The following is a 12907-nucleotide window of genomic DNA, read 5'->3' on the forward strand; positions in this document are numbered from 1 at the left end:
GCTGCCTTGTATACATTTGTAAGCTGAGGTTGTAGATTGCATGCCATGTCAGTATGTTCCACCGTGGGTCAGTCACTCATCCAGTTGGTCAGTCAGTCAGTCGAGGGTAAGTTGGGAGTGCACCCCATTTAAGCTGCTCCTCATGGCAAACATCCATGTTCTCCACGGCCTTGTGTGAATGGCGGCTGCTCCACCGCCATCAACTGCCTCTGGAATGTGGAGCAGTGCCGCCGCATGCATGAGTTGAGGGCAGCCTTGCCGGCCTTGCTCTGGTAGTCCAGGTACGCCTCGAATCTGGTCGCCAGACGACGCAGTTGATCATGCGTGAGGTTCAGGGGACCCGGGTTGTGGAAGGTGATGGCCAGGCCTGATGACGGATCGCGGGCGCAGTCGTCCTCCAGACAGATGCTGACAGATCGTGCGAGCAGGGATGATCCGCTCCCGCGAGCCGCGAACTCCTGCAGCAAAAACGTCACCACCGCTCTGCTGCTGGAGATGTGGAATGGCGCGAGCTGGAGCCGCACGTGTTGCCTGCCATCCGCGCCTCGCACAGACTGCAAGGCTCCTGCGGCGTGCCTGCCGGCCCTTGTCTCTGCCAATTTGTCCAGCCAGCCTGGCCCGTCCGGCGAGGACATGGGGCTGGAACCGGTCGAATAAAGTTCGATGTAAGGTATGCGATGGGTTGGTGTGACGATTCGTGACGCTTCATTTGCTCGGCAGCGCGATGAGAAATTGAAACGAACCCCTCCAACAGCGCACCACGCATCGCATGCATGAGTGCGATGCTCTTCAGTGCTCGCATCACATTCTGTGCGCTTTGCCGATTTTAAGGATACATTCATGTGTCAAATTCGCGGCGCGAATAACGGACTATGCGCCTCTTTGTACTTCCTGCCGGTGGGCCAGTCCCTGCTATGATACAATATCCTTCGGCTTGCCTGCCTCGTTGATAAGTGGCACCGTTGTTGCATGCCTTTATAGAAACATACATGACATGAATCGCACATTCAACTTTCTGCATCGCGGCATACATGCATGGGCAGCTCTTACAGGAACGCCGGTCCTCCTGGGAGTGCCTTGCGGTCGTAGCCTCGAGCCTCGGCGACACATGACAAGGTGCCTAACGTCATCACTTTACACAAGGAGACAGAGGCTTTCCTCGACGGCGATGCAACACAACAGCACTCCAATGGCCACGGAAGTGCCCATCCCTCTGTGTGAGCTCCAGGCCTGCCACGAGACTAGCGCAGAGGGTGTACAAGCCCTTTTTAAAGAACTCGCTGCGGCTACGATGGAGGCAGCAACACTGAAGCGCTTGGATGGCAATGATGCACCCAGTCTTGAAGACCTGCAGGTGATGGCAATGCCTTGCGCATACCAATGCTGCATGGAGCCATGAGCAGGCATCAGCTTCACGATCAGGCCCATTCAATAAGCATGCAGAGGCATTCCATCCCCTGCCCTACCTCCACAGACAGAACTGGGCTGGCTATTCCTGGATGCATGTTGCCTTGAGGATGCCGTCAGCAGGGACTGGCAGGCAATCGGCCGGCATGAGCTCAGCTGGCTGCAGGGTGAAGGTCCCATGCCCTTGCACTTGCTACCCTGGAGGCTCCGGGCCAGCGTCGACGAGCTGGGTCAGTCTTGTCGTGAGGGACTGTCCAGTGCAGGCCTGGGACACTGTGCGAGCAACCCATGCCGGCTTGACCCTGTTCCATCAGGCATGCCCCATGCTGGCATGGAAGCATTGGGCGAGCCCCTCCCTCAAGCCCAGCCATGGGCTCCGCAGATCCTCTCTCACTCGCCTCCTCCCAACTTTGCAAACATGCTGCCGCAGCCGCGCTGTGGACCCGCCGCCTGCAGGAGCGCACCCCCCTGCAGTACCTGACGCACACCGCGCACTGGCGTGACGTGGTCTTGGCCGTCGGCCCCAGCGTCCTCATCCCCCGCCCGGAGACCGAGTTGCTGATCGACTTTGCCGAGTCGGCGCTGCGCCGCGACGCCCGCCTCGCCGCGCGGCCCTGGGTCGACCTGGGCACCGGCAGCGGGGCCCTGGCCTGCGGGCTGGCGAGGCTCAAAGGTGGGCCGGGCTCCGTCCACGCCGTGGACTTGAGCCCCACAGCGGCGGCGACGGCACGGACCAACGCGCGGCGCCTGGGACTGGAGCACAGCGTGCACGTCGTGCAGGGGTCCTGGGCGCAGCCACTGCTGCCGGACCTGGCCGGGGCGTGTGGGGGGGTGGTGAGCAACCCGCCCTACATTCCCAGCCACTGCCTGCCGGAGCTCCAGGCCGAGGTCGCCAGGTGTGTGTTGGTTGGGAGGGGGGGAGGTGGAGGGGTTGCGGAGTGAGGTGTGGTCCTCGCCATGCCTGGCAGAGGTACTCTCTACTGGGAGCGTACTCTTCGTCCAAGCCATGCCCCTTGTGCACCCCACACCCCCCTGGCCACAGGCACGAGCCCTGGCTGGCTCTGGACGGCGGAGTGGGTGCCGCCCTGGACTGCTTTGAGCCCATTGTCCAGGGTGCCTCCGCCCTCCTCGCCCCTGGGGGCTTCCTGGCCCTGGAGTCCGGGGGGGCTGAGCAGGCGGCGAGCGTGGCGTCGCTGCTGGAGCGCACCGGAGCGTTTTCTGACGTTCACATCAGGCCCGACCTGGCAGGCAAGGACCGCTTCATCCTTGCGACCCGAACTCATACCGATAATGACTGACCAATTGAGAATCTAAATCTTTGCATCAGCAAGGGGCATCGTCTCAGCCACTAGAGGAAAATTCTGAGGGACTAGGGCACTCGTACAGACTCAGGAGGGAAGGGGCAGCAGGGTGCCCGGGCCTGGCCCCACCCATTTCACTCCTCCTCTCCAGGCCCGTCAGTCAGAGGGCACATACTCCTCCGATTCGGCCTCAGAAGCAGACTCGGCCTCGCTGCGCGGGCAAGGTTTAACCATCACTTTCTGGAGCCATGGATCCAACGCGGATAGTGGAAACCCACCCTCCCAGCCTGATGTCGCTCTGTGTGGCTGCATACCATGCCATGTCAGCGATCACCACCCCGCTCCAGCACGAACAACTCATACCTGCTGTCGTCATCCACGGTGTACTTTGCCTGCGTCGCCTTGGCGGCGGCCTGGCGCCGGGGGGCAGCGACCCTCGGGCCCAGGGGCGCGGCGGCCGGGGAGTCGCCCACCTCCACGCCGTCCTCGCTCTCCGCCTCGGACTCGCTGTTCGCCTGCGAGCGGGGGTGCGGAGTCGCGAAATTGCATGCCTGAGGGAGGAGCGCTGGACACATCCCTCACCCGCCGTGATGAGGGGCTCGGGCCCTGTGTTCCACCAACGGAGAAATGGCCACCAAACAGTCCTCTCCATCGCACCTGCTTCTTCTTGGCGGCGGGCTTGCCCTTGGCCAAGGGGGAGGGCCCCGCGCTGCTCTTGCCCAATCCTGATCCCTTGTGGAAGGGGCTGGGCCGCATGCGTGCGACCTGGCGGGGGGAAAGGGTTGGAGGGCGTCACAGGGGGGCAGGTCCCTCATCTCGACATGAGACGCATACCTTCCCATTCAGCATGCCCTCCAGGCTCAACACCCGAGACACAATACCCAATCACACACACTCTCACCTTGGGCTTGACCACGGGGGAGGGCGCCTCCTCGGCCTCCGGCACGGCCAGCTTCCTGGCGGCTGCGGGCCCGGGCTTGCGCTTGGCCCCCAGGTTGGAGGCCGCCCCACCCGCGCGGCGCGCGCGCGGCGCCTGCTTCCGCGGCGCGGGGGAGTTGACCTCCTCGTCGCCGCTGGACGCGCCAAACTCCCCGTCCTCCACGACCACCACGCTGGCGCTGGGGGCCCTGGCCGGGGCGAGCGCGCTGCCCTGGCCCCACTTGGAGGCCGGGGGCGCAGCGCGCGGCCCCGGCGCGGCGCCGCCGGTGCTGGCGGCCGCCGCCGCCCCAGTGACCTCGGAGACGACCGACAGGTCGCCCATGCGCGCCGCCATGCGCGCCATGAGCGACATCTCCTCCTCCTCCACCACCACCGGGCGCGGGGCGGCCGGCAGGCTGGGGAAGGCCGGCTTGGGTGCCGGCACGGGGCGCGCCGCCGCCGCGCGAGCCGCCGCTGCCTTGCCCAGGCCGCTGCGCTTCGAGCCGGCGGCGCTGTCGCCGGCAAGCGACGCGCCGGAGGCCGCCGGGGCTCCGGAAAGCACGGAAGAGGTGGGCGTGGGCCGGGCCCTGGCCGGTGCCGGCTTCTTCGCGGGCGCTGGGCGCCGCGGCGCGGCCTCCGCATCGCTGTCGCCCTCCTCGCCTGTGGCGGGGGCCGGCGCGGGCGCGACGGAGGTCAGGGGGAGGGATATGAAGGGAACGGTAAAGAAAGAGGGCAGGGTGGTGGATGGACGGTGCCGGCTAGACTGCAGGCTGTAACTCCTGAACGCCCAAAGTCCCACCTGACGACTCGTCATCCGCCTCGCTCTCGTCCTCCGACCAGACGTTGGCCTTCTTCTTGGATTTGGAGGCGGCCGCCTGTGATGGGTGTGGAGGAATGTCGATGCCTGCTTCTTCGGCCTGCACACGGGAACAGAGCCTCAGTACGGTAGCACATCATCCCCACCGCTGGCGCACCTTGGAATTTTTGCGGGCCTGGGCCTGCTGCTTGACCAGCACGGCTGTACGCCGCGTGTCCTCGTCGATCAGCGCCCTCCAGAGCTGCATGGGTGGGGGTGAGGGCAGGCGGAGTCGAGAGTTGCGACTACCCCCCCCGCCAGCTGCTGGTGGCCAATGCGCCTCGGCCGGTGCGCCACCCTCTCCTCCCACATTGTCAGGGCAGCTCACCTCGACAAAGGCCTCGAGGTCTGCAGCCCACATCTCGCGGTTGCTGGTGGCGTGCAGGCGGGCGACGGTGGCCCGGTTCTCCTCGGTCTCTGTGGGAGGCGGGCGAGGGGATGAGAACCTGGCAATTGGCAGAGGTGAAGGTCTCCTCTACTCCTCCTTTATGCACGGCCCCAATGCTCTCACTGATCACCCTGGGTAACCAGGCCCCGCACACATCACCTTTGAAGACACCCTGTTTCCATGAAAAGGTGCACAGCCATCCCCCCAAAACTCCTCTTCCCCACCTTCCTGCAGGGCCTCCACCTTCTCGTGCGTCAGACTGGCCAGGGGCATGGACAGCAGGTACTCGTAGCTGCCTGCCGACGCGCCGCCCTCCTCCTCCTCCTCCTCCTCTCCCATTGTGGCGGCCACCGCCAGCGCCTTCTTGGCCGAGGGCAGGCGGTCGTACCCCTCGCGCTCCAGCTCAGCCTCAATGTCGCCGCGCTTTCTGTTGGACAGCTTGAGCTCGCCGCCAACCACCGCCAGGATGAAGCGGACCTTGTTGGAGATGCGCAGCAGGTCGGCCTCCGCTGCCTGTAGTGGAGGTTGGTTTGTGTGTGGAGATGGACAAAACCACTGGGCGCAGAGCCGGGCTGAGAGCCAGGCCCCGCCCCATGTTGGCCGAAGCGGCCGCGCTGTTGGGCACTTGTGAGGATCCAGCGTCTGGAAGGATCTGGCCGATGGCCTTCCTTCCTGACCTTGATCACCCCTCAGCCCCCTTCCCCCCCTCCACCTCTTCCGCCGCCTGGGACCCCTCCCGCACACACACACACACACATGCAAACCTTGAGCAGGGCTGCGCGGCGGCGGGAGTAGTACTCCAGGCGCAGGTCGAAGAAGTCTCGAAGGATGTGCTCCGGCGAGTCGTACTTTTGGATGACGCCGTCGGGGTTGAACAGCATCATGTTGCCACAGGAGATCTTGGTAGTCAGCTTGAACTTGGTCTCCAGGCCCACGGCCAGCGCCTCGCGCATCTTGGCCTCGGTCAGCGTCACCACGAACCGCACGCTGGTGTCAGTGTGGTGCTCGCGGTAGTCGGTGATGAAGGGCACCGCCGCGCGGTCCTCCGGCTTCACCAGCTCCTCCAGGAACTCCTTGTAGTCCTGGGTCCACTTGCGGATGGGCAGCTCCGTGATCTCCAGCGTGGTCTCGTCCAGCTGCCGGATCGTGCCTGTCACCTGGTAGGACTTGCCGCTGGTCTTGCCGGGGACCTACGGGGTTAGTTGGGTTGGGGGGGGGGAGGGGGTGAGGGGGTGAAAGATGCTGGTGATAAAGAGTCGGGGGAGGAAAGGATGAAATTGAGTGGGGGTGCCTGATGCGGCCCCGATATCGTCAATTCATTTGCTCAGAGATGTCATTGCAATGTACGCACTGATAACCTCCTCCTCATGTCAGCATCGAGGGCATGACACACCAAGTGCACGCCAGCCATGTCACCTCACCTCCTCAATGGTGCCCGTGAACCCACGGTACCAGGGCTTCATGGGCACCGGCTCCTCGCCCTCCAGCAGGCGCCTCAGGTTGTCCACCTGGCGGGGCAGTGGGCATGATGAGATCAGGTGATGTGGCGCGCCAGTTTGACATCGTGTCTCAACAATTCTTCTCCTGCACCCGGTGTGGTGCAGTCAAAGCACCACAGCTGCCCTAAGAAGCCAAATCGTTGCACGTACAATGTCCTCCGGGTTGTAGTTGGGGATGGAGGTGGACCACCCAGTCCCGATACCGTCAGCGCCGTTGATTAGCACCATCGGCAGGATGGGAGCATACCTGGTGTTGTCAGGGTGGAGTAGGGTCCAGGATGGTGGGCGAGGGTAGCAGGACCCAATGCGGCTCATCAAAAGTCAAATACTTCATAAGCATGCGCCAAACGCCACCGCCTTGCCGCACAGCGGCCGGCACCCGTACAACTAGTCTTGCGTCATCTCAGGATGCGCACCATTGCGGCTCGATGCCTTGGCCCTCCTCGTTCAGGTAGGCCAGGAGTCTGTCGTCCGACTCGTTGAAGAGGCTGCGGGCCAGCTGTATGGCGAGTGCGGGTGGAGTGGCTGTGGAGTGGCGGTGGAAAGAGGCAAGCGAGGGCAGGCGGCTCGCTCACTGGTGGTCAGTGGGTGTCCATGGATGACAAGGACCTCAAGTTCCATTCAAATGCATCCTCCTGCCCCCTTTCCCCTTTCCTCATCAAACTAGATCTACTCACAGGGGCCAGACGGGTGAAGATGTATCGAGCGCTGGCAGCGTCCTTACCACCCTGGAGCCGAGTACCGAATTGACCTGGGGAGGGGCTGGCAAGGGTGGTGAGACGACCAGCCTGGGGCAGGGACTGGGGGGATGCTGTGCAGTGAAGCAACCCCTCACCCACCCTGGGGCACAAGCAGGTTGATGTTGTTGGAGCCGATGAAATCCTGGGCCAGGCCCACGATGGTGCCCTGCAATGAGGCCTCTCCGTGGTGGTAGGCCGAGTGCTCGGCGACGTAGCCCGCGAGTTGGGCCACCTGCCAGGGAGGGAGGGGAGGGGGCAAGGGTGGTTGGAGGAGTCTGTGTGACAAACTGAGCACGAAGATGGGAAGTGCCATGCCACGCAGGCGGAGTCCAGGGCACAGAGTGGGTTGCAGGGTCATGTGACATCACAGCCAAGCAGTTCAAACCCGCGTCAACCCTCCGCACCTTGATGTCGGATTTCAGGTTACGCTTGAAGCAGGCGTAGAGGATCTTGCGCTGGCCGGGCTTGAGGCCATCCACCATGCAGGGGATGGAGCGCTCCAGGTCAGCCCTGGAGAAGAGGATGAGCTCCTGTGCAGGTGGTTGGGGGGAAGAGTGTGACGTGGAAGGTGAGCATGGACGTGGTTTATGTTGTCAATGTTCGTGCCATTTCCCCATGAGCATCTCCCAGCCATGGGATCCATTCATCGTTCCAGGTGCCGCCAGCCATGCGGCAGTTGCTCTTGAGAAGCCGTTCTTGTGCCGTGCCAACCTTCGTCCGATCTTGAACGTGCCCTCTGCTCACCCTATGCACAAAGTCGGAGTAGGAGATGGTGTCGGCGGTGTGGTCCAGGAAGGTGCCGGGGACAAAGGAGCGCAGCCAGTCCTTCCTGTCCTCCACCTTCTTCTTTGAGAAGGCCATCTCGATGGCCGTGCCATCCTCCTCGCCTGCGGGAAGTACGGGAGCAGCTCGTGTTAAGAGCACTTGCACGCAAATAATGAAGCTTCAGCGCAACCGTGTCCTCCATACTCCCACACCACTCACCCTCCCAGACAAACTCCTTGCGGTGGTGCGCCAGGCCCGCAAAGTACTGCTTGGCCTCCTGGGCCGTCGAGGTACCCAGACCCTTGTAGTACTTGATTTTCCATCCACGGCGAGACCCCTCCTCACACCAGCTCTCGTACTCGGGCATAGTGTAAAATGACTTGGACTGGCTGCCCTTAGTGGCCTGAGTTGAGGGTGAGGGGCGTGGTGCAGTGTAGACTGCATGGATCGCTGGTTGGGAGTGGATGAGATTTCACATTGCCTAGTGGTTGGTTCACATCAAGGGCAGAAGCTCCACCCCACCCATCCGCCAGGCTCTCACTCCATGCCCACCTTGATGATGGGCGTGATGAACTCCACGAGGAACCCCGGGACCTTGAGGAGGCTTGGGTAGAAATGGTGGAAATAGTTCATGATCAGACCCTGCAGGGGGGGATGGGAGGAAGGGAGGGCAATGCTGAGACCGGAGGAGGACAACAGCATGGCACCCGCTCCGCAATCTAGGGTTTATATCGCTGGGATCCCCATGAAAGAGTTCCTTTCCCTCCCGTCTCTGGCGATTGCACTGAAATGTCTCGGACCTTGATGTGAGAGCCATCATGATCCTGATCGGTCATGATCATAAGGTGACCATACCGCAGGCTCTTGGCGTCAGTGTAGGCCTGTGCGCCATGGGACAAGTGCAGTTGAGTGTACAAAAAGTTTGATGTTCTAATGGGGACCCTTGGGCTGGCGCTGGTGTGAGCCGGAACAGCACCCTGCCACCCGTCTCTAGCCTCGACTTTCCTTGAGCTGGACAAAGGCCATGGTGTACATAAGCCTCAATTCACCCATCCTACCCCCCGTCACCACTTGCTGTAGATACCTTTCCGTGCTGCAGCCCAAGGATCTGCTTGATGTTTTGGATCTCTGCATTCCCGGTGATCTGTGCAGTCCCAGCATCCCTCACGTTTAGCAGCTTGCCCCTGGTTGTGTAGAGAGGTGACCGGAGACTTTCCCATTGATAGTGAGAGGAGGGTAGGGCCAAAAAGTCTGCAGATCAGCTGTACATTTTGAGCGTCCTGCTCATCCACAAGCATCCGCCATCCAAGCTGGGGCGGAGGATGCACCCCCCAGAGAGACAGTCCTTTGGTCACAGACCCCAACGCCTCTGAAGTCTGCTCCCCTCCCTCCGCTCCCAAGCATGCCACTACCTGAGGGGGAAGACGCCATACTTGTCTCTGCCGACAACACTGAGCCCCGAGATGGCCAGGGTTTTGGCCGAATCTCCCTCGGTCAGGATGAGGGTGCACGCCGCCGAATTGCGCCCACCAGCGTCGTTGGCGTCGTCCAGCTTGGGAATGCCTGGTGCCGGAAATGTGGATGTCGATGTGTGGGAACCTCTTCCCTGCTGAGCAGTTGTGATGTCATCCCGTCCTCCCCAGCAGCCAATAAACTGTGGTCTGATCCAGACGTTTGAAGACATCGGATCTTCAAGACCTCTGCTCCCTAATCACGCTCGAGGGTCTACTCCAGCAATTCAACTCCAAGTCCATCCTCTGCCACCCGCACCTGTGAGACGGGAGCGCTTGGCTCCATCCCCCTTCTTCAGCTCCTTGTCCGCCTTGAAGGATGCCAGACGCAGGATCTGGTCAACGACGCCGCTCGTGGCGACCTTCTTCAGGATCCCATCCGACAGGTGGCAGGAGGAACCAAAGCCGCTGGCTAGGAGGGTCATGGTCTCCTTGGCCTGCACAGAGGAAAAGGGGATGTGAATGTGCTGCTCTAAGGTGCCATGCGTAAGCTGTCAGCATGTGACCTGGCATTTTCCTGGGTGATAGTCCTGCCACGGCTGTTATCCTTTCCTCACAAACCCCAAACGAATACGGGAACAACGAGTCCTTCCCAATCCTACCTGCGAGTCAAAGGCCGGGTTTTCGATGAGGCAGTTGACGAACACCCACAGGTAGCTCTTCACCATGTGCCCTTTTACTGTGGCCTGCGCGTGTTGAAGGCATTTAGATCAGTTGTTGATGGTCGGCACATGAGGCACACGCATCATTCCCAGTGCCCAGATCTGCCAACCGCCCACTTTTCCGCATCATACGCACACGCAAGCAGGCCATATCTATGACACTCAACCGACCTGTTTGTGCTTCTTGGCCATAAGCTCCAGCAGGTGCTTGGTGACCTGTGCCTCCACGGCGTTCACATGGGTGCCGCCCTTGGTGGTGCAGATGGAGTTGACGAAGGACACCTGCTGGAACTGGCCATCCGACTGCGCGATTACCACCTCCCAGCGGTCGTTGATGCGCTCGTAGAACCGTGGTGGACCCTCCTCCTGCAGGCGACGGGACCAGGGACAGGGTGGGGCCAGGAATATGTGGGCAATCACTGGAGTACTGTTTGCATATGCCCGACAGGCATGTATGCCCAAAGAGCACCCTGCAAAAGTCCATCTACTGGCACATGCCCACGATCAGGAACACCAACCGGCATGAGCCCATGGCCTGCACACCTTGTCTCCGAGGTACATGTCCACGTAGGCGGAGAAGTCCCTGACAGGCAGCATCTTGCCATTGTAAGACACCTGCAGGAAACGTAGGATTCGTGTCAGCCCTACATCGACTGGGATGGTCAAGCGTCTGGGATGGGTCTGCTTGTCCCTTCGCATGCCTGTTCCCACCCATGCCTGCCTCAAGCACTGCGGACTGGGCTTCAACCAAACACACCTTGACGGTCTTGCCCAGAACGCCTGCCATGTCGTATACACGCTTGCGGAAGAGAGTGATGGTGTCCTCCTCCAAAGCGGCCATTTGGAACCTGGTGTGGGAAAAGTATGGGACGTGGAGCACGCGGGTCGTTGGTACAGAAAATTGAAGAATGAAACAGCAGAGCAAGCTGACTGCGAGAAGGGGGGTCCAAGCCTGCTCGCAGACTTCCCAACATTCGGCCACCGGCAAACTCAGCACATCGCCATCTACCTCTCCAGGTCAGGCTTAAAGGTGATGCAAGTCCAGTTCTCGCTGGATGAGCATGGTGTGATTTGGGGTTCGCCCTTCTCAGACATGTTATTCTTGAACACCTACGCGGGACGAGGTTGCAAAGGTGGGGAGGTGAGCGCACATAACTGGCGGGTGTGGCCTTGAAGGAGTAGAACCGAATCAATCTGTTGGGATGGACCAACCTCTGCTCAGTCTCCAGCACTTCTCGAGTCCACCAGGATGCCATCCACAGATAACTTCACATCCCAACCTTCCCTGTGATGCTACAGACCTGCTTGTAGCGCCGCTTGCGAGCACCATCGCATGTCTCCACGATGAACTCTTTAGAGAAAATGTTGGCCAGCTTGGCGCCATATCCATTGCGGCCACCCGTCACCTGAATGATGGCAACGAGGGTGGATGGTTTGGGGTATTGGCTGGCAGCGAATGGAGGCACCCTTGACGCCAACTAAGGGCATTCCTATTGGATCCTACTTTCTTTGCATGCCAGGAGATCCACAGATGCTCAACAACGTCCCACTGCACTTCGACCTCACCTTCTTCTCCTTGTCATCGTAGTTGGAAGAGGTCAGCAGGTGCCCGAAGATGAGCTCGGGGACATGCACGCCGTGCTCCTTGTGCACCTCCACAGGCACGCCCGCGCCATCATTGTACACCTTGATGCTGCCGTTCAGCTGACAGGGTGGAGGCAGGTGCCAGAGGTGACTTCCAGCTGGGCGGTGGCGCAGAGCAGTCACCAGCAGAGCAGGGTCTCTGCACTGCCCGGATCGGCATGGCAACTCTTGACCCTGCCTTGAGGGCTTCCAATACCTCATACCTCATCCACGTCCACTCGCAGGGTGCTCATGGTCGGGTCGCGGATCTTGTTGTCCGCGGCGTTCACCAGGATCTCGTCAAAGATCTTGTACAGCCCGGGGGACACCTGGATTGCACGGTTTACCAGCCTCTCCCCATCGTGCACCCACAGCTGCTGCTGCTGGCGCTGAGTGCTGCCGATGTAGGTGTCCGGGCGCAGCAGCACATGCTCTAGCTGTGTCAGCTTCTGGTATGTCTGCTCGATGGTCTTCTTCTTGCTGGCCTTGCTGGTGGCCGTCGCCTTGGAGGGTCCCTGCGCGGCGGGTCATTACAGAGCCTGTCGAGACATACATCCCTATTATTTAATCCAATCCATCAGCATCAGCATCACTTACCGCTGCGCTGCTGACATTCAGCGACGTGTTCTCGGAGTAGCCGGCCTCCATCGGATCACTTCCAAAACTCAACCCAGGTGTTCGCGAGACCGAGTGCTCCCTCAAAGCATCATCGCCATGTGTCCAGCAGTACTCTCGGCGGCACCGGACCACATCGTCGCCCTCGGATGTGGGGAGCTGTCGAGCGTCATGTTGAACCTCTCGAAATTTCCCGCCAGCATCACACTCAATCCTCTTGATGGCGTTATTGCCTGAGCCGCGGTGCCATGGAGGAGGACCATGCCATGCCGCGATATTCGGTGCATGCAAATCTAGCATAATGTCTAGAATGAACTTGTGAATATTTAGGGAAACCCGTGATTCGGCCGGCATGAAGTGATCTCGCAGATTGGTGCCGGACCGACCCAATAATGTGCGGCAGGGTTGTGGCACCAGGATTGCCATGCAAGAGCTTCGGAGCCTGCGTGGTGGAGCTGGCTGGTATCATGTGTCCTTGATGCAATTAATCAATCACCTCCTGGTAATATTTATCCACCCGCCGGACTTACTCTGTCGTCGAGCCACCATGCAGGTCGAGCCCCGGACCAGCGGGGTTCAGCCCGGCCCGAGGCCTGCAGCCAGGCCACACACGCCTGGCTGA

General features: G+C 61.0%; 2 protein-coding genes across 2 annotated transcripts; one reads left to right on the plus strand and one right to left on the minus strand.

Moving 5' to 3' along the window:
• Positions 1-1291: 1291 nt before the first annotated feature.
• Positions 1292-2705, plus strand: F751_1301 (Release factor glutamine methyltransferase; the record flags this gene model as incomplete). The annotated part of the gene is made up of 4 exons (XM_011401793.1): positions 1292-1354; positions 1475-1580; positions 1838-2303; positions 2450-2705. The coding sequence occupies 4 exons, from the start codon at positions 1292-1294 to the stop codon at positions 2703-2705; spliced, it is 891 nt and encodes a 296-aa protein (XP_011400095.1).
• Positions 2706-3031: 326 nt separating this feature from the next.
• Positions 3032-12318, minus strand: F751_1302 (DNA topoisomerase 2; the record flags this gene model as incomplete). The annotated part of the gene is made up of 31 exons (XM_011401794.1): positions 3032-3100; positions 3182-3223; positions 3366-3473; positions 3610-3671; positions 4426-4501; positions 4601-4684; positions 4811-4899; positions 5095-5383; positions 5635-6060; positions 6292-6378; positions 6520-6616; positions 6786-6868; positions 7047-7120; positions 7209-7341; positions 7514-7639; positions 7854-7996; positions 8094-8277; positions 8427-8516; positions 8675-8755; positions 8959-9058; positions 9287-9437; positions 9645-9822; positions 9988-10071; positions 10219-10413; positions 10591-10662; positions 10805-10895; positions 11057-11157; positions 11349-11453; positions 11614-11751; positions 11895-12185; positions 12268-12318. 31 exons carry the CDS (start codon positions 12316-12318, stop codon positions 3032-3034), a joined length of 3900 nt encoding a protein of 1299 aa, XP_011400096.1.
• Between the last annotated feature and the right edge of the window lie 589 nt (positions 12319-12907).

The sequence above is a fragment of the Auxenochlorella protothecoides genome, assembly GCF_000733215.1.
Source record: "Auxenochlorella protothecoides strain 0710 unplaced genomic scaffold scaffold126, whole genome shotgun sequence".
Taxonomy (NCBI): Eukaryota; Viridiplantae; Chlorophyta; class Trebouxiophyceae; order Chlorellales; family Chlorellaceae; genus Auxenochlorella; species Auxenochlorella protothecoides.